This window comes from Amblyraja radiata, chromosome 21, assembly GCF_010909765.2.
Source record: "Amblyraja radiata isolate CabotCenter1 chromosome 21, sAmbRad1.1.pri, whole genome shotgun sequence".
Taxonomy (NCBI): domain Eukaryota; kingdom Metazoa; phylum Chordata; class Chondrichthyes; order Rajiformes; family Rajidae; genus Amblyraja; species Amblyraja radiata.
In genome coordinates, this window is record NC_045976.1 from 35,893,796 (window position 1) to 35,918,496 (window position 24,701).

The 24,701-nt window shown below is 42.5% G+C and overlaps 1 protein-coding gene across 1 annotated transcript in view; it reads right to left on the reverse strand.

The window, feature by feature from the left end:
• The window catches only part of lrguk (leucine rich repeats and guanylate kinase domain containing), an 80,712-nt gene that overhangs the window by 40,797 nt on the left and 15,214 nt on the right, over positions 1-24,701 (reverse strand). The window contains exons 6-11 of the mRNA XM_033040091.1: positions 20,210-20,334; positions 14,612-14,755; positions 12,111-12,191; positions 9,376-9,462; positions 4,643-4,749; positions 600-719 (exon numbers count right to left, since the gene is read on the reverse strand). Coding sequence (XP_032895982.1) covers positions 600-719; positions 4,643-4,749; positions 9,376-9,462; positions 12,111-12,191; positions 14,612-14,755; positions 20,210-20,334 — 664 coding nt within the window. The remainder of the gene's footprint in view (positions 1-599; positions 720-4,642; positions 4,750-9,375; positions 9,463-12,110; positions 12,192-14,611; positions 14,756-20,209; positions 20,335-24,701) is intronic.

Genomic DNA, 24,701 nt, shown 5'->3' on the forward strand with positions numbered 1-24,701 from the left:
CTAATTACGGGTTGGGTGAGGTGGGTGGGGAGGGAAGTGAGGCAGGTATATCACCACTTTTTTCTTTCTTTCTCTTTTTGTCCTTTTATTTTATTTTTTTTTTCTATTCCTCTCTTCTTTCTTTCATTTATTCACTCTTTGGCTACACCACATCGGTAGTCTAGGGGTTCTATCTTTGCACATCTCACTTTTTCTCCTTCATGCTTTTTACCCTTTCTTTTCTTCCAACTATTGCTAAAAGTAAAAAATGAAGCTGTACAATAACTGTATTATTTTATATGCGTTGGTTCTATTTTTGTACATTTGCTTCTAATAAATTAAAAAAAGAAATAAAAAAGAATTGTTTACAGAACGTTCTACTTTCTATTCTCCTCCATGAGCATACCTTGCTTAGTTCAGTTTAGTTTATCGTCACGTGTACTGAGGTACAGTGAAAGGCTTTTGTTCAATCAATCAATACAAAACATCCATTGAAATAGAAATTTTACATTTTTTGCTTGAATCAATAGAAAACATCCACTGAAATTGAAATTTTACATTAAAAAAACAAGAAATAAATTAATTAATGAAAGCACACGTAACCATTTGTTTATACTTACCAATATCCAAAATACTCATTGAATTCATGACAAAGCATAAGACAAAGTTTTCGTTTGCCAGAGCCCTGAGCCCCTACCAGAACCAACATTGGGTACGGAATATCAAAGTTAGGCAAAGTGCTGCAGAGGAAAATGAGAAATATGTTCTTAAAAGGTTAACGTTCTAAACTTGGAAACAATAAAGGAACATCAGTGCATATAATTTTCACAAGAGCAACACAGGAGGGCAAGAGATCCAGATTCTTAAGAATGTTTTCGTCTACAATACGTATTTGCAATAAGACTTAAATTTAAACCATGCCCCTTCATTGAGATGAATACAAAATATCCCAGGCACAGTTTCAAGTAAAATAATTTTTTGAATCAACCTTTTACTTTCCATAAAATAGATGCAAATTTTTCTACATTGTATTTTAAAGGCACTTAACTGTCTCAGGTGTGCTTTTGGGTATATCGAGGCAGAAAGCAGCTCATGACTGAAAAGCTTGTTGATTGCCTGTTGCAGGACTGCCAACATTGGGTGAGAGTTGGGAGTGAGAAATTGCGAGAGACCCAGGGGAGCGTAATGAGCGAGGGGGGGGGGGGGGTGGAGGGTGTGGGAGAGGGGTGTTCCCCCCTCCAATTGGTATGGAGCTTTCGCATTTTTCAGCTTGAAATTGTGCAATCTGGTGCATACTGTAGCGAGTCTTTTAACTTACAGTTGAATGCAATATTTATGCTTTAAATTGGATTAGCTATGAATAAGATTAGGCTAAATTACATTCCTAATTACATTCCACAGTAGGGCCAGGCTCTGATCAACAGGTGGAGCACATGAATGATCTTAGTATATTAATGTATGGAGATCAGATTATAATCAAACACTTGGCCCATGTTGACCAACCTGGGTCTCACTGCACACCTGGTACTACTCTAGACCCTGACTTGAGTTGCATCCCTTCTCTCATTCCTGACCCTGAGTCCAGCCTTACACCTGCCCCCCTATTCTACCCTGATCATAGCTGCTTACGTTCCCAGTGCTGAACTCCCATTGTCCCAGTTGTTTTCTGGACACCTCGTACTATTCCAGACCTTGACTCTGGATGCACGCTTGGCCTTGCTCCTAGCCCCTCTGCACTGACAATATATCTGGCCCACACATAAAGCCCCATATCTAACCTATTACATTAAAGTCCACAGGTGCTTATCTAATGTGGTGATCTTTTATGGGGCACTTCACAGGCCAAATTTTGCATAACAAAATTTGCTACATCCATTGGCTTCCTTGTTATCTAACACTAGCAACTTTGTCAAAGAAGTCATCAATTGGTTGAACACAATTTCTCATCCATAAAATTAAACTCACTCAGCTGTATAAGTATTCTGTTACCATTTCCTTCATTTTCCTAACAAACTGTCCTGAAATCATTTTCACCCACAATATTTTCAGTATTTTGCTGTCTTCCTCTCAGCTGGGACTTTTCCGAAATGCAAAGTCCAATAACTATATATTTAAGGGACAAACAGTTTAAAACTGAGGAATTTGGTTTGTAAATTGGTAAATTAGGCCATTTATCAGTCAATGTAAGCAAGGCTGCTCTAGGGGAGCGGCAGTGAGGGAGTGGCCTTGTGAGTAAAGTGTGAGTCTTTGGCTCGAGAGTCTTCAGGCGAGGAGGCTGAGGGGAGGAGACTACGCAACACGCTGGAGAGGGAGAGACGAAAGGAGATGTCAGGCAAGCTGATTCAGTACGATGCTTGCAGTATGTGGGTGGTCAAGGACATCACTGGTGCCACTGGCTGCTACATGTGTGAGATGTGCATCCAGGTACAGCTCCTGAAGGACCGTTTTTGGGAACTGGAGAAGCATGTGGATGACCTCAGGTTCGTCCGAGAGGCTGACTCATTCCTCGACGAGTCCTACAGCAAGATTGTTACACCGAAGGTACTGGACGAGGGAAGGTGGGTGAGTGAGAAACGGAAGTAAACATGGAATGCACAGGTCCCCGGGTGTTGTACCTCTTGTGAACAGGTTCACCCGCTTAAAAGCTGTCGGGACAGAAGACATTGACGCACTGAGCAGCGCACTGGCTTGCGATGCAAAAAGTGCTGTTGAGCCAAAACCAAAGAGGCCAACGTCAGGCAACGCAGTGGTGGTTGGAGACTCCACTGTGAGAGGTACGGACAGGGGTTTCTGCGGCAACATACGGGATTCGAGGATGGTGTGCTGCCTCCCGGGTGCCAGGATCCAGGATGTCACGGACAGAGTGCAGAAAATCCTCAAAGGCGAAGGTGAACAGCCGGAGGTTGTGGTGCATGTTGGCACAAACAATGTCGGAAAGAAGGGGATGAATATTCTGAAGTGTGACTTTAGAGAGCAGGGTCCATTGAGCTATGAACTGTTGGTTCATAGTAAATGCAATCAATCTCAGTGGGCAAGACCACTAGCCACCATTGAGATGACTCCTGTTCACCAAAATCTAACAAAATATGGCAAATTAACAAAAGTGCCAGTTAACAGTTGGAGTAATCATAATCAATGTTGTATTCTGCTAATATACGTTTCAACACTTTTACCGTAGCAACTAGATATTACAGTCGGGCTGTTGCAACAGCATTGCATGTAATTAACAAGAAAACTGTCATAGCCCCTATTTAACTTTCCCCAGGGAAGGAGGTGGAAAGCATAACATATATTCACTTAGTTTTTGGAATAATTCGAAAAAAGAGCATGGCTGGAGACAATTGATATTTTGATAACTTGCTACCAATATATCAATCCAAGTTTCAGTTGAAATAACTTCATTTTTCTCCACTTGGCAAACAATGAAAGAAATGAAGGAAATTGAAATTGCAATAAACCGAAGAATAGGTCAGAATACTGCAATTAAACCTCACAGACTATGGAATCATGTAAACAAAGAACAAGCACTCGTGGCATATCCTTCATCTGAGAAATCGCCGAAGACCAAGTTAGAATAAAAATCTATATTTAGTGGTCATGAGACACTTACATCACATTTAGAAATTGACAGATTAGTGGAGGTTAAAGAACAGAATTATTTTTGGCAATTCAGGGATTGGGAATTCTGTCCAGATAAACCCCACTAGCTATTTTGTGAATAAAACTATTGCTCTTGCCTGAAAGGATCATACAATGAAAATTTGGAGAAGAGGGATCAATGAAGTAAAAAGAAGAAGGGCACTCAGAGTGGGAATCCATGCAAACTTTGATCTGTGACTCTAATTCAATGAAATTGAATAGGAATACAGATGCAGTTCAATATTTATACAGTCTCACTTTAGAAAAAGATAATCTCATAATTTCTCAAAGCGGTTTGTGAAAGCTAGCTAAACACAAATTGTCTGCAGTTTCCCCCCCCCCCCCCCACACATATTTGAATAGTGAATGTAGGTCCTCCTTTTCTTTTTTAAATAGTGGATACATTTTTTACACCATACTTTAATGATAAAAGAGGCCCCATACCAGAAGCATCCATGTCGCGGGGCTGGAAACCGGAAGTATCCTGAGCTAATTCTGCTACCACTATCATCTATTGTAACAAGTGGTGGCTCCCACTGATTGTCGCCAGAAGCTTGCGTCCTTTTCAGGACGAACGATGACCGTGATGTCAACATTTGTAACAAGATGGACTCGAAAGAAGAATGATAAAAGCAAAGTCCAAATTGTATTTAAATGAGCCTATCACACAGGAACTTGGGGTCAACTAGTACAATATACATTTCTCCTATCAGAGCTTTAAGGAAAGACAAAATTGTGGAAGAGATTATGATGAAACCAAAGAATATGTTATAGTTACTTAAACCAATGAAGATTAAAAAACATAACACTTGGGCAAATCAGAGTAGGAAAATACTGCCTTATTTTCTCCACATGCTTCTCAGGACAAAAATTAGCATAGATAAAATTGGAAGCAAGTTCTCATTTAACAAATGTTTACAAAAATTGAATATGACCATTTAAAATTCCAGTCTATGGGTGATGCAATCTTCAAGCGCCCTCTAGGGGCAATGCACATATTTTCAGTCAAACACTTTATGAATACCTGTCATAAATTCTCTGGGTTTGTAGAAAACGATACATAATATTGGTCATGTGATCGTTGGCAGCTACCACTTCAGGAGGAGGGTTGTATTTATTCATGGCCAGAACCTGGGGAGAAAAGGTTAATGTAAGTATGTACTTGTACCTGTACTGCTATCAAGGGTAATATTATGCTCCTTAGCTACTTCACGTGATAGAGTGATCTAGTTTCCTTCTCTTCTCAGATTAAAGACTATGTAACCCAACTTCACTGCTTTGATTGCTTCAATTCAGTGACTATCAATATTAGCTTTCCTCATCCTAGTATAAAAGTTATCATACCAGAGTTAAGTAACTGGACCAGAAGCCAGAATAATGTTTAACTGTTCCAGCAATACGAGCTCAGAGTAGCCAGGGTATTTAAGCGCAAGTAATTAAATAAAACTCTGTTTCGCCAAACACTTGTGCTCAGTCTGCGAAGGCCTACTGGATCTCCCGGTTGCTAACCATTTTAACTCCTCCTCCCATTCCCATACTGCTTTTTCTGTCCTGGGCCTCCTTGATTGTTAGAGTGTGGTTGCACACAAATTGGAGTAACAGCACAATATTCCGCTTGGGTAGCTTACAACTCATTGGTACGAACATGGATTCTCCAATGATAGGTAACTACAAACATGGCTCCCCTTTCCCTCCCCCCCCCCTCCGCCTCTTTTCCCCATCTGGACTCTCGCCTATTCAAGGGAGAGTTAGATTTAGCTCCTAAGGCTAAAGGAATCAAGAGATATGGGGAAAAAGCAGGAATGGGGTACTGATTTTAGATGATCTGCCATGATCATAGTGAATGGCGGTGCTGGCTCGAAGGGCCAATTGGCATACTCCTGCACCTATTTTTCTATATTTCATCTCCCCTTCATTCCTTCCTCTTCTTCATAATTCACAACTCCTCAATGATGTTGTCTCATGCCTGCCATCTTTTCATCTCTAGCCATTGTCCAACCACTGGCCTATGAAACCCCGTCCTCTCACCTGTATCCAACAAAGCCAGGCTTTGTCCTGTCCTCCTCTTTCGTTCCAGTTTTCTATCTCCCCCTCCCCATAATTGGTCTGGAAAAGGGTTCTGACCGAAAATGTCACCTATCGATGTTCTCCACATATGCTGCTTGACCCGCTGAGTTACTCCAACACTATGTGTCCTTTTTTGTAAGCATCTGCAGTTCCCTGTTTCTACAACCTGACTTTTATTCGATTTATCGACTTCTGCCTTACTTCTATAATCTCTAATTCTTGAAATAACTTCATGTTTATTCGAATTAACTACCTCATCAGTTTAAGGACATTCACCAGGCCATACCTCAGAATCCTTGACCAAAAAGATAGACAGTCAGACATTTTGCCTTTCACTAAATCATGGATGTTTGCAAACTACTTTACAACCATTGAAGTTTAGGTTTATTATTGTCATGTCATAGTCTTACAGAGTGGAAACGGGCCCTTCGGCCCAATTTGTCCCATCTATACTAGTCCCACCTGCCTGCGTTTGGCATATCCCATATCCCTCTAAACCTGTCCTTTCCATGTACCTGTCTGAATGTTTCTTAAACATTGCGATAGTACCAGCCTCAACTATCTCCTCCAGCATTTTGTTCCATACACACATTACCCCTCAGATTCCTATTAAATCTTTCCCTGCCACACCTTAAACCTATGTCCTCAAGATTCCCCTATTCTGGGCAAGAGATTCTGTGCATCTACCTGATCTATTCCGGTCATGATTTTGTACACCTCGATAAGATTACGCCCCACCCTCCTGCGCTCCAAGGAATTGAGTCCTAGCCTGTTCAACCTCTCCCTATAGCTCAGGCCCTTGAGTCCTGGCAACATCCTTGTAAATCTTCTCTGCACCATTTCCAGCTTAACAATATCTTTCTTTTGGCATGGTGCACAAAACTGAACACAATACTCTAAATGTGACTTCACCGACGTCTTATACAACTTTAACATGACCTCCCAACTTCTATATTCAATACTCTGACTGATAAGGCTAATGTGCCAAAAGTATTTTTGACCACCCTATTTACCTGTGATGCCACTTTAAGTGAACTATGTACTTGTACTCCAAGAACCCTCTGCTCCACAACACTCCCCAGGGCCCGAATGTTCACTGTGTAGGTCTTGCCGATGTTAGTGCCAAAATGCAACACCTCACATTTCTCTGTATTAAATTTCATCAACCACTCCTCAGCCCACCTACCACACGGATCAAGATCCTGTTGCAATTTTTGACCACTATCTACAAACCCACCCACTTTTGTGTACCAAGGTGCAGTGAAAAGCTTTGTTTTGCATGCTATCCAATCAAATTAGATAACCAGTGAAGTCACTGCGATAATATAGCAATCCATTTGCACACAAACGGCTACAAATATCAATATGATAAGAGCTGAACAATGTGCAAGATGGAACTGCAGATGCTGGTTTAAACCGAAGATAGACACAAAAAGCTGGAGTAATTCAGCGGGACAGGCAGCACTGAAGAGAAGAAATGGGTGACGTTTCGGGTCGAAGAAGGGCCTTGACGCAAAATGTCACCCATTCCTTCTCCCCAGAGATGCTGCATGTCTCGCTGAGTTACTCCAGCATTTTGTGTCTATCTACAATTGTAATGATGCTGACAACAGGATAAATATCGAGCATATTAACTGGGATATCTCCCCTAATCTTTAAAAATTATTATCCTAAATATTATCCTAAGATCTTTCGCATCCACAAATGGAATCGGGCAGCGTGAGATTTATTTCAGGGATTACACCTCTGGAAGGGTAGTGCTCAGTCGCTGCTGCATGAGAATGTGAGGCTGGATTCATGAGAGGAGAGATCTGAAACCACAACCTTCCACTCAGAGATGGTGGTGCTGCCAACCGAGCCAGAACTATTCGGAGAAGCCCAATCTGTTCAATCTTTCAGTATTAACTTCTGAACAATGTATTTCCACTGCCAGTATAGCTTTTTTTTAAATTCAAAGTTCAGAACCATACATTAACTGTAATTAGACTTTGCTTGCAGAAATGTATAAATTTAATGTGATTTCTCTACTTCCCAATTCTCCCTCTTGAAATACATGGACTTTTAACAGACAATTCACAACCTTGTACAACACAAACTATCAATTCTAGAGATAAGAACAACCTGGAAAAAACACTTCACTCAGACCTGTTCCTATTGAGATATTAATCAGTTACAAATCCTGCAATCACAACCATAGATTTAGGGGGACAAACTCTCTCTGGATATCCTGTTTTTATGAAGCAGCACATCAGTTTCAATTTAACTATCAATAAACAATTTTACTTCCACTGTATCTATAGGAATCCCAATAGATACACGTCAACTAAGGCAATTAAAGTCAAAGCGCTAATATAATGCAAACTATAAATGAAATAACGTAAGAATTATGTTTATAAATGCTTAAATTCATTAACACGGAAGAAATTAATTAAGATCCCTTCATCCAACCACCCAAAATTATGTATGTAAAATAATGGAGCACAGAAATAATTACATTCAGTGATTTATCAATGTTAACTACGTCTGTATTTATAAGCCATATGGTTTCTCAATCTTCTGTAGTATGAGAAACGTTTCTCCTGAACATTCTGATTCGCTACGTGGAATCTCCTTTAGCTGCTGACTTCTTGGTTTCAATAAAACTGTCCAATTCCCCCCAATTTGAACTGTAGTTTTATGTAAGATGTGAAGTAGCAGATCAAAATGTATTAGAACATAGTTTCTAAGACAGGATTAAATGATAAACCTAACTAATCTTGTTCAATTTGTGCACTCATTTTAGTGTATTGGTAGGTTAAATATTTTTTTAAGCACTGCTTTCTTCAAGCCCTGGGAAAATTCTTGTAGAATGTTTCAACCCTTTGCGTCTGGTCATTCTAATAAAACTGCTTAATGTAGTTGCTGCTGAACCAGACTGTTTTATAGAATGTTTCAGAAGGAGAATTGTAGAGGCATTGAGTCAAAGCACCGTAAAAGAATGTGCACATTATACAATAAAATCCAAATTAAGTATAGTACTTGGTATCAAACTTTATTAATTTAATTAAGGTGGAGACTCATTGAAAATAAACACACATAATTGAAAATGCCTTTATTTGCCACTTAAGAAAACGTTCCATTAAAATCTGTTCGATTAAAATCTTAATATAATTATTTTCTGCTATTTGGCCTGACATAAATTTTAATAGACACAAAACACCAGAATAAGATGATGTCTCAGACAATAACCATAAGGATTAGACATTCACCTACATTTTGCTTTTGGAGAATTCTGGCTGTGTTGATAGTTAATCAGTTAATATTCATGCATTAAACTCAACTAAATGCTTGGTTAGGGTGGGGGGAGAGGGGAGGTTGTCAGTAATTGTGGTTTAATTTTGCTGGCATAATATTTTAAAAGTGGTAATTTCTTACAATATCATGAGATATGAGTGCTATAATTTATTCTTCAAAGTCCGACGTTAAATCAACATATCGTTAGGAAAAGTAAACTGATTGCACAGAAAAATTAGAACAATTAAAAACTGACATATATTCAACACTTCTGATGCAGTGCTGAGGCCCAGAATTATATTTTGTAAAAAAAACTGCTTTATTTCAGATGATTAATGTTCCATTCCAGAATGTTGGCTTATATGTTTCCAATTTACTTGGCTGTTTTAATACTTTCCAAAAAATTACTCTATTTACCTTATCAGTTACTTTCACTTTTTTATCGTCCAGTGTGGTCAGTTTCTGTATTACGAAAAGAGTCCACAACAAATAATCTGGATTTTTCTAGTGGTAAGAAACAAGAAAGAAAAAAAACGGGTTACCAAAATACTGAATATTAAACCGTTTCACTAAAATCCATTCATTTCAGTATATGATCAATGTTTCCTAAGGAGATCTTTTTTTGTGGCTCAGTTTTGTCTGTAACTGTTGAGTACATTTTGGAAATTAAACGTTGGTTTTAATTTTGACGCAATGCATCATAGGACTGAAAAATAGGTAAGGTTCATGACAGTTCAGAAAACTGCCAAGATTGGAAAGAAATAGGATAAGTAGAATCAAGAGGTAAAAGTAGCATTGGTGTGAAATTCTGCAGAATTCAAGGGGGAAAGCAGTTTGAGACATTCTGCAATTTTGTAATTTTAAGAGGGTGAGAGATTGTGTGGTATGTTTCAATTTCATACGAGGGGGGTACATAAAAACTAACAGCTGGTAAAATTTAGTATTTTGGAATGAAGCAGAATTACTTCAAGTAGTAAGCCATATTAACCTTGAAGGATCTACCTCTGCAGGTAAATGTGTAAGAAGGAACTGCAGATGCTGGTTTAAACCAAAAATAGACACAAAATCTGGAGTAACTCAGCTGGACAGGCAGCATCACTGGAGAGAAATTTCCATTCCTACACAGACCTTTCTGTCCTCGGTCTCCTCCATTGTCAGAGTGAGGCTAAATGCAAATTGGAGGAACAGCATCTCATATTTCGCTTGGGCAGTTTAGAGCCCAGTGGTATGAATGTTTATTTCCTCACCAGGTAGCCCCTCCCTCTCTATCCCTCCCTCTCTATCCCTCCCTCTCTATCCCTCCCTCTCTATCCCTCCCTCTCTATCCCTCCCTCTCTATCCCTCCCTCTCTATCCCTCTCCCTCTATCCCTCCCCCACCCAAGTCGCACTAGCTTCTCACAACGGCCTGTTTCGTTTATCATCGTAACTTTTTGCATATCTTTCATTTATTATTCTTTATCTCTCCACATCACCGTTTATATCTTTCGTTTCCCTTATCCCTAACCACTCTGAAGAACGGTCTCAACCCGAAACATCACCCATTCCTTCTCTCCAGAGATGCAGCCTGCCCTGCTGAGTTACTCCAGCTTTTTGTGTCTACCTCTGCAGGAAGTCTGGCAGGGATCTCAGTTAGAATACAATTCGGGGATACAATTGGTCTCAGCATCATTAGTTCAGGGGTTGGACGTCAAAATAACTAACTAGAAGTCCTATATCCCGAGCAGTGTTCTACATTTGAAACAAACTATTATAGATAATGGGAGGTGAAGTAAAATCTACAAAGCTGTTATGCCTTCAGGCATAATAACTTGCTGGCTTTCTTATAGAAACATAGAAAATAGGTGCAGGAGGAGGCCATTCGGCCCTTCGAGCCAGCACCGCCATTCATTGTGATCATGGCTGATCGTCCCCTATCAATAACCCGTGCCTGCCTTCTCCCCATATCCCTTGATTCCACTAGCCCCTAGAGCTCTATCTAACTCTCTCTTAAATCCATCCAGTGACTTGACCTCCACTGCCCTCTGTGACAGGCAAATTCCATAAATTCACAACTCTCTGGGTGAAAAAGTTTTTTCTCATCTCAGTCTTAAATGACCTCCCTTTTATTCTAACACTGTGGCCCCTGGTTCTGGACTCGCCCAACATTGGGAACATTTTTCCTGCATCTAGCTTGTCCAGTCCTTTTATAATTTTATATGTTTCTATAAGATCCCCCTCATCCTTCTAAACTTCAGTGAATACAAGCCTAGTCTTTTCAATCTTTCTTGAAGCTTAAACGTTAAAAGTAGCCATCTGTATGAGACCAAAAGGCTTGCTTGGCTTCAAGAAGAGACAGGATGAGTCGACATGAGCCAGCACACAACTTGGACATTCAATAGTTATATTCAAAACATCAAAAGTAGGAATTAAACAAAGCACAGATCATTAATAACTTTAAAATCCACAGTCATTCTGTATCGCAGATGGGCATTTAAAAACCGTTGAACATATGCCATATGCAGACAAGATTAAATATGCATCATAAATCTGCAACACACCGTTTCAATTGAGTGAATGTATTCCTGTTATATCAGAATATTTCTTATTAATTTAAATATGAGTAAATCTAAATCAAGCAACAACAAAAAAAATTTATATGCACAATCTAAATTCCTAATTTTGGTTACTTTCCCCAAAGGAGAATTTTTAAAAACACCTTCTGCATCGGAAAAACCTGCATTGGATGTTGAGGAACTGGATAACAACAATGACTTTCGTGTGACAATTTGCCAGTCAGATAAAGAATCTCATACAGCGTGGTTGGGGAATTGCTCAGAGGGATGGCAAAGAATTTGCTGGGCAAAAGGAGGAAGTATGGTTGGGCAAATTATGAGACTGGGGGTGGCGATGCCCAGTACCACGCACAGTAACGTCATACACTGTTGTGTCGCCTGCTCAGAAAAGCCAGCAATAAATCCTCACCACAGAGGTTTGTTCAGAACTGGAAAAAGCACAACAAATCCAAATTATTTGGCATTCATATTCAAGATTTTTAAATTAAATGATGCAATTAATAAAGAAATTGTCCCCATTATACATGTAGAAATAAAATCATGTTTACTCGATTCTGCATCATCTGTCCCACCTCTCTTCCCCTTTCCTTCTTTAGTACCTGTATTGGGTTGTGGAGTAGGTTCAGGTCCCTCAAAAGCGGAAGGTTTCGCAGGTGCATTATTTCATCCAGGTCGCTAATCTAATAACATAAAAATCAATATAGCAAACAAAATAAACTTCTTAACCATTATATTAATTTTCACTTGACACAGAGAATCTTAACACATCATCAATCCAACACTGCTAACGGTTAACATTCAATGGCAATTTAAAACTAAACTAGACCAAGTGCAGACCCGTTGGGTCTGTTCCCCCAACGGGCGGTGGGGGGAGTTGGGGGGGTGGCATGTGGTGGCACACACACTAACCACCCCCACACACACACACTAAGGGGAGGGGGAGAGGTGGGGGGAAGGAAGGGGGGGGAGGGAGTGGAGGGGAGGGGGGGGATGGGGTGGAGGGAAGGGGTGGGGGAGGGGGATAGGAAGGGGGAGAGAGGGGCGGAGAGAGAGGGGGGGGAGAGAGAGAGAGAGTGGGGGGGAGAGAGAGAGGGGAGAGAGATGGGGGAGAGAGAGAGGGGAGAGAGATGGGGGAGAGGGGGAGAGAGGAGTGGGGCGGCGGGGGGGCAGCTCGCGGGGGCCCGAGCGAGGCCCGGAGCGATCTGAGGACCAAAGATCCTATAGCTTGCTATGCCTAGCTTGTTATAGGATCTTTGCTGAGGACTGCCAAAAGCTGCGGAGGACTGGCCGAACGTGGCTTACGCGAGGGGAATCCCACCCACCAGCGTGAGACGTGTGGGCCGGGGAGACGGAGAGGAGGTCATCCCCTGTGACGGGTATAGAGGAGACGGGAGAGAGGGTGAGAAGAGGAAAGGAGGGGAGATGGGGGGAGCCGGGAGAGTGAGTGAGCTACGAAAAGCGGAAAGAGAACCGGCTTGACTCTGGAAACCCGCAGCTGCAGTGAGCGCGCTGGGGAGGGGCGTGACTTCATAAGCTGCGCTGGCCATGAGGAGGGAGAAAGTTCTTCAGCGTGTGAGCGCCCTTGAGCAACGGTAACCTCGCGATCTGCAGAACTTTCTTGTTCTTTCTGCGCCTTTTGAAGAACGGGGCGAGGGGGGTGGGCGAGTGATCGTGGGGAAAGAGGTGGGGGGAAGAGGAGGAAGGGAACGGGGAGTGTAACTGGCTGCGCATTGAAAATCTGCGCAGCTGGTCGCAAGCAGCAAAGGCATTGTGATGACAGCAGCTGGCCAGCGGCGATATTTGAAAAAAACTGTCTTTGGTGAACAATTTTAGTGAAAATATAGGGAAATAATTGACCAAATTTACAGCAAAGTGGATTGCTAAAATCATATGGTAAATCACTACTGAAATATGTAAACGTTTCCCCGTTTTGGCATCTGGTTTTCAAGGGGATACGTTTCAAAGGCAAAATGACACACACACACACACACACACACACAGTTTTAAAAGTATACTAGACCAAGTGCATACTAGACCAAGGGCATCAGTATATAGATGTAATATATTAATTGCATTAAATGGAATTTGTCAAAAAAAATGTCTCACCTGTTTAAGCTTCCAAGAACCTAGAGAAAGATGATGAATGAGCTGAATAGTATTCCTAGGTAATTCTGATGGTAATATTGATTGTGTATTAATAAAGACCATGGTCTAGAATTTCAGTCGTGGGTAAAAACTAGAAATGAAGTGGTGCCGACTTGGCAACCCCTGCCAATTTGTTCCAGTGGCAAATATTTAAGATTTGTGTTAGCTTGAAGGGCCAGACTGCAAATTCTGGCCCTATTGTTCTATGTCTAGTTTTAATACAAACTAGACTCACATAATCTACCAATTAACAATTTGTGATAAACTTTGCTCTGAATTCAGGCCTTAAGCATTTGAAAATTTGGAATGTGACTGAATTTACAAACAAAAAGATAATGGAAATAATATGATTTTTACACAACTTGCATGAATTTGATGCAACTCAGTTGGAAAATATGAGAGCTTCACCTCTCTCCAACAATTTATATGGCCCCGCATGAAATCTGTTTGGGTAAAACTACATTTGGTTCATAATGCGAATGTAAAAAAACCTCATCATCTGGTAAACACATTCATAGGAATGCAGCAACGGTTTGTGTAGGAAATAGAAATAACACACGGGGACACAGTCTCTTTCAAGATTGGAATTATTGATGTTGCAGGGCATAAGAGGTTAATACATCGATGCTGCATTGCTAGAAAGCTTTGTTCTTCATCTGGCATATCCTGTGCCAGACTTGGAGTTGTTGGAGGGTGATATTAAGTGACAAAGAAGGAAACCACTTTAGTTCCCAATACAAAATCGTTTGCTATGAAGAGAAAAAAAATCATTCCACAGGACCTCATCCCCATACACCCTGATTACAATATGCCCATTATTCAAACATGTATTCATTCAACATGAATAGCTGGATAGTTGTCTGCAAGTAGAAAACTATATACGTACATGTGAATAAAACCTAGGCTGAAAGGTGAATGGGTGAAACTCGCATTCCCATTCTGCACAGATTGTTACCTGATTGTTATCCAGATTGATTGTTTCCAACAGGTCATGGTCCTCCAAACCAATCAGAGTTTCTATGTTGTTTTTCGACAAATCCAGCTTGTGTAGGCGTTTCAAATTTACCAGTCCTTTCACATTTACTAGTTGGTTACCTTGCTGTGAATAAATTTAGAGTTTAAACTATAGAAAAAGAAAATATTTAACATTTTGTGATATTGCTTTTCTACCATCTAAGGAATTGTTAATATTTCCTACAAATAATTCAGCATTTTTAAGGGTTTCATTTGCAAGGGTTAATTTACTATCTTTTAGAAAGATGTTAATAATCCTAAGAGAATAAACTAAAACATGAGAAACTCATAACCCAATGTCCCAACTACACTAGTCCAATCCGCCTGCCAAACACTCACCACCCTTTGCATGAAAAAAATTACCTCTCAGATTCCTATTAAGTATTTCCCCCTTCACTTTAAACCTATGTCTTGTTCACGATTCCCCTACTCTGGGCAAGACTCATGTGTGTCTACCCAATCTATTCCTCTCATGATTTTATACACCTCTATAAGATCAGCCCCCATACTCCCACGCTCCAAGGAATAGAGTTCCAGCCTGCCAATCTCTTCCCATAGCTGAGACACTCTAGTCATGGCTCAGACCCTCAAGTCCTGTTTTGTCAAGGCAATTCAAAAGGTAATTATTAGAAAAGAAGGTAATTTTGAATGTCTGTAAGACCTTTCAGCGGAGTGATTATTTATAGCATATGCTGCAGTAAAGAGCTAAACATGCTGATACAGCACAAATTCACCAGTACATCACCAGAAATGAGGGTTAACAGTTACAGTATGGGTAGATATTTAAGACATCAGAGATATTTCATTATTGGTGAAAATTAAGGAACAACCTTGTTGACCAATATTCTGAAGGATTATAATGGAGTAAAGAGTGATATAGTGTCTCAATTAGTCCCTGGAATTTCAGTGAATTATCAAATTTAAAATAAGCATAATAAGAATTAGAGGATCAGAAAGGACAAAGTTTACAACTGAGTATGTTGTTTGTGAAGTCAAGCTGAAACCATTCCCGAAGAAGAATTTCCATGGCTGCTTATGAAACAGTAATAATGAAAAGGGGTGAAACAAGCAAGATTAGACTAGGTTCCTCATACACAGATCAGATTGAACTTGACAATCCAAAGCACCATTTATTGAGTTGTAAAAATCCATATCCGTGCAAACTACAAACAAAAAATATCACAGTAAGTCTACAACAAGGCAATAGACAGGGAGATCATTCTCCCCGGCAACATAATCTTCACAAAATCAATTCTACCAATTTTACTGCAAAATAAGTGAAATTATACAAGGCCACCAGCTTAACTAAGGGCGTCTCACCCTGGACACTCCCATCAGGAAAGAGGTACAGAAGTGTGAAACACCTCCAGATTCAGGGATAGTTTCTTCCCAGCTGTTATCAGGCAACTAAACCATCCTAACACCAATTAGAGAGCGATCCTGAGTTAGACCTTCAGGCAACTTCAAACAGACAGGGGCGGAAATCCCGGGGGGACAGGGGGGAACATGTCCCCCCCCCCCTTGTTTTGAGAGGTGGGGGACGACCCCCCCCCCCCATTTTTTGTATTCCGGATTTTAAAACCCGGTGAAATCTCCGCTTTCCGCGAGACAGTGGGGGTGGGACTGATGATCGAGGGCGCCGATTGGACGAGAGAGACGTCGATCAGCTGGCAGCGGGGGCGGGGCAAGATGATTCAGCGCGATGATTGGAGGAGGGAGGTGTCGGTCAGAGGCGGTAGGGGGGTGGGACTGAGGATAGAGCGCGGTGATTGGAGGAGGGAGACGTCCTGGTGGAGCAAAGATCATAGAGCTGAGCTTGAATTGCATGCCCAGGTCATAGGGTCACAAGCGAAAAACACTCTCGGCAGCCCTGGACTCAGACCTGCGCCTCATCTGCAGCCAGGATCAATCCCGGCTGGGTCTCCAGCGCTGCAATCGCTGCAGAACCGCCACTGGACCATCCCCGTCCCCACCCAAATGCACCCCCCTTCCCCCCCACGCCCGGGGGCGGCCAGAGACGTCGGGAGTCAGACGGGAGCGGAGCCCCAAGGCCCACAGCCAGCCCAGAGAAGCAGTGCTAAATCCGGCTCAACTCTGCCTGCCCCGCCAGGTTAACCTACAGCCCTGCCTGGACCTACGGGAACGACGGCCTAGGCTTATAGCCAGCACGGAGAAGCAGCGCTAAATCCAGCTCAACTCTGCCTGTTAATCCACCAGCCCTACCTGGACTTACAGGAATGACGCCCAGGTTTACATCCAGCATGGAGAAGCAGCGCTAGCTCCACGGCTCCGGACTAGTATCCCGTCAGTCCAGGCAGGGCTGTAGGTTAACCGGCGAGACAGGCAGAGTTGAGCTGCATTTAGCGCTGCTTCACCGCGCTGGCCGTAAGCCTGGGCTGTCGTTCCCGTAATTACCGTCCACAGGGCCCACGGCTGAAGCCTTGCGCGCGCGCGTGCGCGTGCGCGTGTGCGTGTGCGTGTGCGTGTGCGTGTGCGTGTGTGTGTGTGTGTGTGTGTGTGTGCGTGCGTGCGCGCGCTGCCGCCAAGAAATTGTGTGTCCCCGGTTCCCCCCCATGTTTTGATAGCGATTTCCGTGCCTGCAAACAGACTTTACTGGACTTTATCTTGCACTAAATGTTAATCCATTTATCTTGTATCTGTACACTGTGGACAACTCGATTGTCATCATGTACTGTCTTCAGATTCAGATTCAATTTTAATTGTCATTGTCAGTGTACAGTACAGAGACAACGAAATGCATGACAGCACGCTGACAAAAAGCTTTTCACTGTACCTCAGTACACGTGACAATAAACTACTGAATAAAATAAAAAATAAAATAAATGATATAAAAAGAACACATATTTTGTAGATATTCAAGGTGAGGAATTATCTATCACAATCTCAGCAAAGAAATATCCAGACTCCTTTGAGTCCTTGTTTAACTTTCCTGCGCTGCATGGTTTTGTATGCCAGTGTTCTAGAGGCTGTTTAGTATGTTGGCATGTTGTGAATTCCAATTAAAAGATTAATGAAGACTGGAATATAAAAAAAGGTTTTAATGGCACAACTTTAAATTTCCAAGGAATTCTGCAGGCCTAGATAATACTTGATTGGCACCTGAACTCCCAAGGCATTGAAATAATTAATCACCAAATCCAAACTTTAGTTTCAAAAGTTCCCTGTTAAAAATATATATTCTCCAAAGAATTAATAATTAAATCTTTTTGCAATGAACATAGAAAAGTACAGCAGAGAAACAGGCCCTTCGGCTCACAACGCCAAACATCATGCCCCGATAACTTAATCTTATCTGCCTGCACATGAGCCATATTCCTCCATTCCCTGCATCTAAATGCCATTTAAATGCCATTCTTACATCTGCCTCCACTACCACCCTGGCAGCACATTCCAGGCTCCTACAACACTCTGTGCACAAAAACTTGTCTCGCACGTCTTCTTTAAATGGTGGCCCTCTCACCTTAAAGCTATACTGTCTAGTCTGACATTTCCATCCTGGAATATAGGTTTTGACCATCTACCCTATCAATGCCTCTCCTAATTTTATATACATTATTTCAGGACTTCCTTCAAACTCTCGTGTGCTGGAGAAAACAATCCTCATTTGCACAACCTCTCCCTGTCCCTAATGCTCTGACAAATGAAGGTGAGCATACCTTACGCCCTCTTTACCACTTTATCTACTTGTTTTGCCACTTTCAGGGTACTATGGATCTGGAGTCTAAGATCCCACTGCGCATTGATACTGTTAAAGATCTTGTCATCAACCGTTTTCCTTACATACGACTTCACAAGTGCAACGTCTCACATTTCCTCAGATTAAACTCCATCTGCCATTTCTCCACCCATTTCTGTTGTTGATCAATCCTGCTGTATACTTTGAAGCCTTCCTCACTGTCTGCAAGTCTAGCAATCTTCTTGACAATTTATCAGCATAATTTGTTTGCCACACCACATATTTCTATGCATTTCTACATGCGCTTAATATTAAAACAAAATGGCAAGACGAAGGAGCCTGGTTCTATCGATTGGAAGATGCACAAGATCAGTAATTATATTTTCCAGTTCTCACTTTATTCTATTCATTGTTGTCCAAACGAATAATTTAATTGTAAGATTAATTGGACAAAAGGAGAGAGAAGCAATTTTAAAATTCATATATGGAATAAATTTCTGACAAGAAATGTCCAACATATGTGTAGGAAGGAACTGCAGATGCTGGTTTACACCGAAGATAGACATAGCTGAGCGGAACAGGCAGCATCTCTGGATAGAAGGAATGGGTGACGTTTCAGGACGAGTCCTTCTTCAGACCCGACCCGACCCGAAACGTCACCCATTTCTTCTCTGCAGCGATGCTGCCTGTCCCGCTGAGTTACTCCAGCATTTTGTGTCTATTTAAGGGTTGGCCGTCTCTAATTTCCCTGGAAAAACTGACTCAATGTTCACTACTCTTATCCTTCTTGGTGGCAGTGCCACCAGTTTGATTAGCACTATTGAAGTAAATTTGACAGTGTTATGATTGAATGTTTAGCACAATGGATAGTGTGTCAATCAAGCACATTCACTTCTTTGTTCTGGATAATTTTAAGCTTCTTAAGAGTCATCTAGGCAGATACAGATTGCTCCATCACACTCTAGTTGGTTGGTGACAGGCCATAATTTCTGAATTGTTTTTGTCGTCCAAGTACTTTTGTGGCTGGCCAAGTTACAGTTTGGTTAATGATAACCCTCAGAATATTCATGGTGGAACTCATTACAACGGTTATAATAGCTTTTACAATCTCAATACATAGAAAATGTCACACTCCATCCATGTTTTCTAATAAATTACTGAGAATGTATCTCTGTAACACAAGGGAAGATATTTACTGGCTCTAGTTTTCCTTTCACCTCTTTACTATCTACTACATTTTTAACTACTGCTGGGTGTCACCCAGCTGCCTGGTAAAAATAGATAAACATAATAACTATGTAGGGAGCACCTTGGTTCCAAACACAGCAACCTGCTGCTGTCTGTGGGTGTGATACCAATGTTATGTTGCTTATCAGTATCAGAGTTGCTTATCTGTGGCTTCTCAATTGTGTTAAAATAATATTTATGATGGAACCAATTAATATAACAGAAAAGAGAGGGACCATTAGGAATACCTAGAGAATGCCTCCCCCCATTTCTTAAGGAAAGGTGTATTTTGTTGGATGGAAAAATAAAATAGAGATGGATGATTGTTTATGATGAAATGCATGATTAATAAAGGGGAACAAATACTCCTTTATTGGAGAAGTTAAGAGATTTAGATAAATGGTGATGATATTACACAATCAAACTGCAGAGTAAGGGCTCTGGTTAAGATTATTTTATTTGGTAATCACACCTACAGGCTTCAGAATCTCTGCCGGGCAATCGCTTGAGCATCAGAAATCTCAGTAACAATTGGCAACTCTCTTAACCTTTGCTTCCCATTCTTTTAAAATGTGACAGAAACAAGAAACAAGTATATATCAAATGAAGACTTACAAGGAAAAGAAATTTAATTGGCAAGTGGTCCAGGTAATCGATTTCCAACAGTCTATTTTTTACCATGCTGAGGAAGGAGAGACTTCTGCAGTTCTGCAAGCCTGCAATTGCCTGAATTTGGTTGTCTGAGAGCCAGCAATTAGACATAAGGAAGAATACACCAGGCATATTCAACAATTTGCATCCCAAGGAACATTTGCAGTCCAAGTTAATTCTGCCAGTTTAGTTAATTCTACTTCATAAATTACCCTCAGAGAATGCAAAAGATGAGGAAAGCAGACCAGCTCTAAAGAAATATTTCTAAAATGTGTTTATGGATGTGAACCCACATATTTTGATGCTTAACCTTGTAAACTTGCATGGATACGATATGTTTTTTTAGCGTCTGAAGAAGGGTCCTGACTCAACACATCACAATCCATGTTCTCTAAAAATGCTGTCTGACCTGCTGAATTACTCCAGCACTTTGTGTCCATTTGTGTAAACCAGCATCTCCAGTTCCTTGTTCTTTGATTCTACACCTCAATAAACCATGCCATTTCGATATGCTACTGAATAATCTGCTGTGCAATCCAGTATTGTCTGATTTCATTTGCTTTTGCAATAATATTGGCTTGTTCTCTTTGTCCTGTGATATTTTATCATTCAAGTCCCCATTTTCCATCTCCCTGCATGCCTCTGTAGAATCCTTATTTTCTAACATGCCTTTAAAGCTCTTCTGTGTACAATTTTACTTCGGAGTCACGTGAGTGACTACGTGAAGAACCCGCTCAGTGCGCAGGCGCGGCATTACGCCAGCAGTGCAACAGCGGCTTGCCACGGGAGTAAGGCTGTCCCGTTACAGCATGAACCGGACCGTCAGGTGAGTACCCTGAGGTCGGGTTTTCTTTTACAGCTGAGCCTTTTTCTGCTTGTGTTTTTTACAGGCAGAGAAAAAGGCTCTGGAACAAAACTGTCCCCCGTTTTCCCGTCGGGGAGGGGGGCAGCAACGGGCGGTAGGAGCGACCCGGTGTTCCGTAATTCCCCGACACCGTGCCGAGGCCAGCCCGCTAGTACCTGAAGCAGCGGGCTGGACGCATAGCCACTCGAGAGGCATCCGGCAGGTGTTCCCGATGTCGGACGGGACGTCTCTCCACCCGCACGGGGGGAGAGAGAGCCGCCTGAGCCGCTGGAGCGGCTCACGGAGCAGTGCCTGCGAGACGCGCTGCTTGAGGGGCGCTCTCGCTACACAAGGCAAAAGCTCCAGAAGAACCTGTCCCCCGCTCGACTCCAGCGGAGGAGCGTTCCATTGCAAGGGGGGCAGCAACAGGCGGTAGGAACAAATACCGGGCGCCCCGCTATCCCCATCACCGCGCCGAGCCCAGTCCCGCTAGTGCCTGAACTGCGGGCTGGATGTCTAGCCATCCGAACAGGCATCCGGCCGGTGGCGTCCGATTCGTCGGACGGGGACATGTCTCCACCTAAATGGAGGAGAGACAGCCGCCTGAGCTGCATCCAACAGCAATTGGAGCAGCTCCAGCGAGATGCGCAGAAAGAGCGCTCTCGCGGAGGGAGGTCAGGCACCCCCTCCACAGTGCCTCATGCACTGCCCTCTGCTCCCTCATTACTGGAGGCTAGCATTGGTGACCAGGGCTGGGCTGGTCTGGAACAGGGGCAGGCGGACGAATTCGGGAGTATGCCAGGGGTGCAGGAACATGAAGAGCTGTTGGGTGTGATGGACCGCTTGTAGCAACCCCACGGGCTGGAGCACCGCTGGAACCAAGAATGGCGGCCAGCATCAACCATTACTGGAAAAGGTGCTCGCTGAGGTGCTGAAACAACACAGCACCAGAAAACGGTGAGGCCCTCAAAGTAAAAAGTGTCAACAGCCAAATCTGGGGGCATGTGGGTCACACATCCAGACCCAAGAACTCAAGCTACAGCGGATCCTAAGGCTCCTGACGTCAGCCATCACAGCCTTTGCTCGTTCCGTGGAGACCACGGAGATGGATACCTGCCAGCAGGATGTGCTGGCATTAATGTGTACCACACAATTTGAGATCAACAATCTCCGGAGGGAAACATAAGACCTGCCCTCAATCCCAAATTTGCTGGCTTGTGTAAAGCCCCAGCTGCGGAGACGGACGCGCTGCCATTTGGGAATAATTTCAATAAAAACTGAAGGAGATGCAGGAAGCATCAAAAACCTTCGGCCTAATGAGGGCAGGCCCCGGGACGAGCAAACCAAGACCTCCGATACCCAAGTGGCAGCACCCCACGGCATCCACCAGTCGACGTCCGCAATATGGGACTGGTGAACGCTTGGGGTCCGCACATTATCCCCAAAGATCTTTCAGATCAGGGCCCGCAGCGGACCCTCTGGAAAATGCGCCTCCCCCCAACATCGCCAGCACGTCAGAACAAAATCTTCAGGAAAATGAAGAAACAGAATCGCCAATAACCATGGAGGTAGGTGGGTCTGGTCCCTACCAGCATATAGAGAATAAGGGTGCTTTATTAACAGGGGGGAGATTACACTTGTTTAAAGAAGCATGGGGTATGGTCACGAGTGACAAGTATATACTCAACAACATTACAGGATATAAAATACAATTCATGTCAGAAAAAACGCCGCCAGTTCAACAATGGCCCCAAAGGGTATTTCTCCCTCCGTCAAAGAGAAACGTGAGGGACAAGCTGAACTGGTGAGACTTATCACAAAGGGGGTCATCGAAAAGACCAAACATGAACCTTTGGAAATTGTATCGAATATATTCACTAAAACCAAAAAAGATGGTGTCTGTCGCATCATCATTGACTTAACATCACTAAACAAATTTGTTAAGTATATACATTTCAAAATGGAGACATATGTTACTGCCAAACAACTGAATTCCAAAGGACACTTCATGGCAAGCATTTATCTTAAAGATGCTTACTATCTAGTACCCATATACAAGGATCATCGCAGATACCTAAAATTTATCTGGATAGTACAAAGCATTGCCCTATGGACGAACTTCAGCCCAAGATTATTCACCAAAATATTGAACCCAGCCATGGCAATACTAAGAAAACATATTGTCATGGCATATCTGGAGGATATTCTCATAGTAGGGAAAACGATGGAATTGGCTGTGGCAGCAGTATCAGCTACAAAACAGCTCCTCGAAACTCTGGGGTTCGTCCTACATCCAGATAAATCTAAGTTGAAGCCATCCACTATCATGGACTACCTGGGCTTCACAATTAACTCAGTCCATATGACTGTTACCTTGCCAAAGGCAAAAATGGTTGAATTAGCACAATCATGCAACAAATTAATGGTCAACGAGCGACCAACTATTCGACAAGTAGCAAGAGTAATTGGGGAAATGGTAGCAGCATTTCCGGCTACACAATTCGGACCTTTGCACTATCAAAAACTTTTACAGAGAGCAAAGGTACGGGCAATAAAACGACATACAGGTCACTATGATCATGTCATGAACTTACCCACTGAAGCAATATCAGAGCTACAGTGGTGGGCAGAAAACGTTTGGCATAGTTTCAGCCCTATCTTTATCACTAACCCTACTTTAGTTATTCAAACAGATGCCAGTGCTCAAGGCTGGGGAGCGACTAACTCCATATCCAGCACAAGTGGTAGATGGACTAAACTAGAGTCATCATTACTACTTACACTGGGCATTAACTATCTAGAGATGTTGGGCGCCTTTTATGGTTTAAAAGCATATGTATCTAATATGCAGCACTTGCATGTTCGGTTACAAATTGATAAATACTACGGTGATGGCTTATATTAACCATATGGGTGGCATAAAATCATTATCATGCGACAAATTGGTCAACATGATTTGGCAATGGTATGTCGAAAGACATATTTGGCTATCAGCTACTTACCTACCAGGTAAGCTAAACACCCATGCCATGAGAAAATTAAACGCCAGGGTTGCAAGTTTGAACAGACCTTACCTGGAACTGGGATTGTCCAAATAAACCATCACCACCATGTCGGCATCCCTTCGAACATCCACCAAGAGGCAGTACTTAACCAGCATCAAAAAAGGGGAAGTACTGCCAGGAAACATGGACAACATACGCAACAGCTACAGCCACCAACATACTGGAGTTCCTGGCCATCTACACCACGATGTAGGGATCAGTTACAGTGCCATCAACACAGCGCAGAGTGCTCTTTCTGCTTATCTCAAACCAGCGGCAGGACAACAGGCGATGGGATCCCATCCACTGGTGGTAAAACTGATGAAGGGCATTTACAATATCAAGCCCTAAGCCCAGGTATACCCATATTTGGGATATCAGTGTGGTCCTGACATATCTCAGGGAATGGCCACCAGCCAGATCCCCCGGCCTCGAGCAAGCTACACTAAAGACGCTTAGGTTGATGGCACTTGTATCCGCTCAGAGGGTCCAGTCACTACACCTATTGCGACTGGACAACATGATCACAGCTCCAGACCAGATCTGTCGTTATCCAGCGACTGGTCAG